Genomic DNA, 5,226 nt, shown 5'->3' on the forward strand with positions numbered 1-5,226 from the left:
TGAATGTGAGAGTGAATGAATAGTGGTATTGTAAAGCGCTTTGGGTGCCTTGAAAAGCGCTATATAAATCCAATCCATTATTATTATTATTATTATTAAAGAATATTCTACCTTACAGAGGCCAGGATGGTCATGTTTGTGTCATTTAATCAACACCACTGAGTCATTCTAACTGTCAGAATCCTCGAAACACAGGCTGAGGAGGAGCGGCAGCAATCTTCCACTCCGAGCTCATTAACCAGCCCAGACAGAAAACCTGACTGGCTCCTGCATTTCAGCAACTCGTCTTTACAGCAGTGGTGGGAGTAGATTTACTACTTAACATCTTAAGTATCATACATTAACTGCAATACTTGTGTGGTTTTAGTACTAAAGACTGCCCAAAACAATTAATGGCTGCCCTCTGATACCCCTTGGGACCATCGCCAGGTCCATCACAGCTGACCCCTCGCACCCTGCTCACCACCTGACGGCACTCAGGTCAGTCTGGTCCCACACCTGCAGACTCACAAACAGCTTATTCACCTGGGCCATTCAAACTGTAAACAAACACTCCTCTTGTCTGTAATTAATTACTGATGTCTTACTTATTATATTTTTATTCCATGCACAGTCGGTGTGGAGCACCCACACTTGAAATACATGTACAATGACAAAAAAGGCTATTCTATTATGGGTTCGCTGCGGTATCTCTGGTTTGTGTACGTTATTTACAGTAAACCGCTGAGCTTGTAGAGCTGTGAACAGCAGGGGGCGCTCCGTGAGAATTGGGTTAATCCACGAAGAAGAAGAAGACGAAAGCGACGAGAGAGGGAGGGAAAATTGTTTGGTCCAAAGCGCATGCGCATTGTGCCAACAGCCTGTTCACGCGGGTGTTCAGTGCTAGCTGGTTAGCTGCAGTAAAGTCGGTTAAACTCCGGCAAACTCAGACAGTCTTCGTGCAGCCGTTGGTTTCAGGTAAAGCGTGGCAGTTTCCCATGAGCCCCGTTTGTTTCCGGGGTGAAAAAACAAGTTTGGCGCTGTTTTTTCCGCGGTTTAATCCGCCAACGAACCGCTGCTAGTTCGGACATAACACGAAGCTAACGTCAGCGTCAACGGAAGCTTTAAACGGCCCGGCTGCTCAGGTGAGTCCAAGTAATCGTGACGGCATACTTCCGAAACACAGACACCTGAGCTAGCTTAACTTTGACCCCGTTAGGTGCTGTTGTAGGAATGGATTGTTTACTGGCTCGCGGACCTTGGGGTCAGAGGTCAGCAGCGGGCTCTAGCTGCCACAGGGGGGAAGTATTGAGCAGTAATCGAGTACGTTTCCTTTGACAGCTCAATCCTGGAGAGAGGAAGTACAGCACTACCTGTCTCACTGAGTTCCTCTTTGTTTAGGTCCTTCCTTGCTGAGCTGTAACGTCTAAGAGGAGGAGGAAGATGTCTCCGGCGTCAGAGGTTGAGGGCTCGGACATAGGGGGGCGGGGCCAGGAGACTACGCTGTCCAAAGAAGACTGTCTGTGTCCCGTCTGCCTCGAGGTCTTCATGGAGCCCGTCACACTGCCCTGCACACACACCTTCTGCAAGGTAACACGCACACACAATGAGTGCGTGTAGCTCAGGTGTGTTAAGTTACCTGCACGACCAGCAGGTGTGTGCACAGACAGGTTAGGGGGTGTGCGTGCGTGTGTCGCAGTAGTCAGGACCTTTTTTGTGTGTGTGTTTCCGTTTTGTCCTTGAATGACATCATCAGGCTTATTCATTTCCTGTGACTGAAGACGTGGTTTTAAATAAAGTGAATTATAACTGACCCGATGAGAGCTTCAGCTCCTTCTGCTTCAGTTCCACCAGTCACACACCTGCATTCTAACCTGAACAGGCCAACAGCAGCCAATTAAATGGCCAATCAGTGACTGGACTGATGGCGTTTAGCCTCCTGAGCTGATCTTCATGTCAGAGGTCAAAGGTCTGCTGGATGCCAGCACCTTCAGCCTGACCTCACACATTACAGTCATATGACTTCTCCTCAGGGCGCTCCGGCAGAACTGGGCCTGACTGTGTGTGTACCTGTGCAGGTGTGCTTCCTGGAGTCGGTGGATAAAGCCACGCTGTGCTGTCCCATGTGCAGGAAGAGGGTTTCCACCTGGGCTAGGTTACACAGCAGGAACAACACGCTAGTGAACGAGACACTGTGGAGGCGGATCCAAACCTGCTTCCCCCGACAGTGCGAGCATCGCCTCAGCGGGCAGGGTGAGGCCGAGGACCCCCACTCAGGTAACGCGGACACAAATCTTTGGCTCAAAACTGCAGTTTGTGAGGGGCAGCCAATCAGAAAAGGTACTGCTTTTGTAAAGGGTGAGGGGCAAACAGCATGTTTGACGGAAGCTCTGAAATGTGAACTATGCAGAGCTGCTTTCTTATAGGTCAATGTGATGTTGAACCCACTCTGTGTGTGTGTGTGTGTGTGTGTGTGTGTGTGTGTGTGTGTGTGTGTGTGTGTGTGTGTGTGTGTGCACGCGCGCCTGGGCAGCATTGGTGTGTTTCCGCAGAGTTAGTGAACCTGGAGAGCTGAGGCAAGAGTATGAGGACCAGATCACCAAAGTGAGTTCAAGACACACACAGTCTTTTGCTCTGGATGTGTGAGGATGTGCAGAAGCCTCAGTGTTACACAAGAACCCCAGGGACTTAATTTGGACCCCATAGAAATGAATGTAAAACCACTAATACGGCACACCTGGCTGTTTACAGGCATTGTGACGTCAAGGCTGCTCTAATGTGGGCCAAAGCTGATCAGTAAATATTTAGGGAACTGTAAGAAGTGAAGAGACGAATAATTACTGCTGATGAGCCGGGTCAGAGCTGGCGAAGTGGGCGCGTTGCTGCTGTGCAGGGCAGCAGGGGACGCTGATGAGGGGCTACAGGTTTGATGACGAGGAGATAAAACCCTGTGATTGTTCTACTTTTACAATTATTTTTTTTAAATGTGTTTCGTAGCAGCTGTGAGTAGGGCTGCAGCTGCAATACACCCCATGCCCCCCTTTAGATTCACCCCTGTTTGCTTCCACATGTGATAGGATATCTGCCTTCAGTCTCAGTAAGGCTCTGCCTCTTTACGCTTGGTGGTATAAACAGACTCCGCCTCCACGTTAAACCCTGCCAGCATCATCGCTGCTGCTGTTGTGTTTTTGCGGTGTCAGCTTATGTGGTCAGACGTCTTATTCACAGGCTGCTCATAATGTTCATCCTTGGTAATAATATAAGTTATTAAGATGTGTCATTGTGTACCTTTGTTTATGAGTTTATGCTAATGTGTACTTTTACTTTACAATCTCTAATAAATGATCTAAATCACTGATAAAACTAATAAAACTTAAATACTTCAAATCTTGGTTCAAATGAGGAAAAACAAAATTAAATTTAGCAACTTAAGAAACGATCGTTCACCATAAATGCTGTTGTTGAGTGAAAGCTGACCGCTCAGCCATTGGTGGGCGTGGCCATAACACATTTGTAGTTATTCTCACCTGTGACTGAAGCTCTCAGCCTGCAGTAGCACCCTCCAGTGGGTTAAACACATTTGTGTAATAAGAATCCACATTCTCCTGTGTGTGCGTCACTGACTTTCACATGTCTGTGCTCTCACTCTGATGTCTCGGCCTAAAGGTCTGAAAAGGTCCTGGAATTTCCTTATAATGTGCACGACATCTGTTGTGATGATGGCCTGTGGTTTGTGTGTCATCTGACCCAAAGAGGATGCCGATTAGATACTGATGGGTGTAAGGGTCAGTCCGCATCGGACCTCCTGATGAACAGACTTTGGTCATTCAGGTAAATCTCAGGTGTGTCTGTCCTCTCTCAGCTGACCGAGGAGAAGCGGGAGCTGCAGGAGGAGGAGAGGAAGGCCAGTGAGGAGTACATCCAGAGGCTGCTGGCTGAGGAAGAGCAGCTGCTGCGGGATGAGAGGAAGAGGAGGGACGAAGACGAGCGGCTGGCCAGACTGCTCAGTGATCAGCTGGTCAGTGGTTGGTCCACACTGGGAGAGGCTTATAGATACAGATGCCTCACAGAAAATCCCCAATATTTGATTAAAAATCAGAAACTGAAGCGTCTCGGCTTGTTAACCAGTGATTAGTTGGTAGATTCTTTCTCTGAGGAAATTTATCACCCTCTCTTTCCCTCCTTGGCAGAACCCTCCTCCTCTCGAGGACAGGGGTCATGTTGCTGTGACACCACTGAAGAAGAAGGCGGCCTCTGTGGGACACATCGAGAAGTAAGCGACCGTTTTAAAGATCAAGGTCATTGAGAAAGACTGGTTAGAGTCACATGACCTGGAGTGTGTCAAAGTAAACTTTATTGTCATCTCTGCTATATACAGTACAGTATATAGAGACGGCGAGGCTCCAGTTCCATTCAGTGCAAAAAAAACAATAAAAATAGGAAGAGAAAGAAAGCTAAAAAGGATCAATAACAGTCTAACTTTACAATTTATAATTCAGATTTAAAGTGGCCTTGAAGTGACCAACGTAGCAGCTTTACAGTTTACAGCATGAGTGATTTAAAGTGATCAACATGAGCAGGAGTGTCCATAGAGCACCATCTGTATTTACAAAGGTAGCAGTATGTGGAGTGCAATAGACTCAGTTAGTGGTTTGTGAGGGTGTGTGTGGTGAGGGGGAGTGGGGCAGCTGGTAGTGAGGTCAGGAGTCTGATGGGGAAAAAGCTGTCTCGCAGTCTGGAGGATCGGGCCCAGATGCTGCGATAGTGTCCGCCGGATGGGAGGAGGGAAAAGACTGTGAGGGGTCACGCACGATGCAGGAGGCCTTACTGATGCAGCGTTTGTGAAAGATGTCCTGTAGCAGAGGGAGAGATGTTCCGATGACCTCGGCAGCTGCTCTGACAATCCGTTGTAGCCGGCAGTTTCCAAACCAAATGGGGATGCAGCTCGTCAGCTCTGTGGTGTAGAACATGGTGAGGGTAGGAGGAGGGAGGCTGGCCCGCTTCAGGGGTCTCAGGAAGTGAAGGCGCTGCTGGCCCTTTTTGGTGATGGAGGTGGTGGTGGCTTTTTGGTGTGAAGGAGCAAAAAGCTCTCCAGAGAGTGATCCGTACAGCAGAACGCTGCTGCAGGATTGCTCTCCCCCCGCTTCAGGACACCTACACCAGGAGATGCCGGACTAGAGCAGCGCAGATACTGAAGGACCCGTCCCATCCTGGCAACAAACTGTTCCAACTTCTGCAATCTGGTAG

The 5,226-nt window shown here is 48.6% G+C and overlaps 1 protein-coding gene across 1 annotated transcript in view; it reads left to right on the top strand.

The window, feature by feature from the left end:
• Positions 1-794: 794 nt before the first annotated feature.
• rnf168 (ring finger protein 168) overlaps positions 795-5,226 on the top strand; it is a 7,041-nt gene continuing 2,609 nt past the window's right edge. Inside the window, exons 1-6 of the mRNA XM_005751612.1 lie at positions 795-1,124; positions 1,381-1,569; positions 2,058-2,256; positions 2,513-2,583; positions 3,842-3,997; positions 4,170-4,252. Coding sequence (XP_005751669.1) covers positions 1,423-1,569; positions 2,058-2,256; positions 2,513-2,583; positions 3,842-3,997; positions 4,170-4,252 — 656 coding nt within the window. The 5' untranslated portion in view covers positions 795-1,124; positions 1,381-1,422. The remainder of the gene's footprint in view (positions 1,125-1,380; positions 1,570-2,057; positions 2,257-2,512; positions 2,584-3,841; positions 3,998-4,169; positions 4,253-5,226) is intronic.

The sequence above is a fragment of the Pundamilia nyererei genome, unplaced genomic scaffold, assembly GCF_000239375.1.
Source record: "Pundamilia nyererei isolate P.nyererei 1_Seehausen unplaced genomic scaffold, PunNye1.0 scaffold00319, whole genome shotgun sequence".
NCBI classification, from domain to species: domain Eukaryota; kingdom Metazoa; phylum Chordata; class Actinopteri; order Cichliformes; family Cichlidae; genus Pundamilia; species Pundamilia nyererei.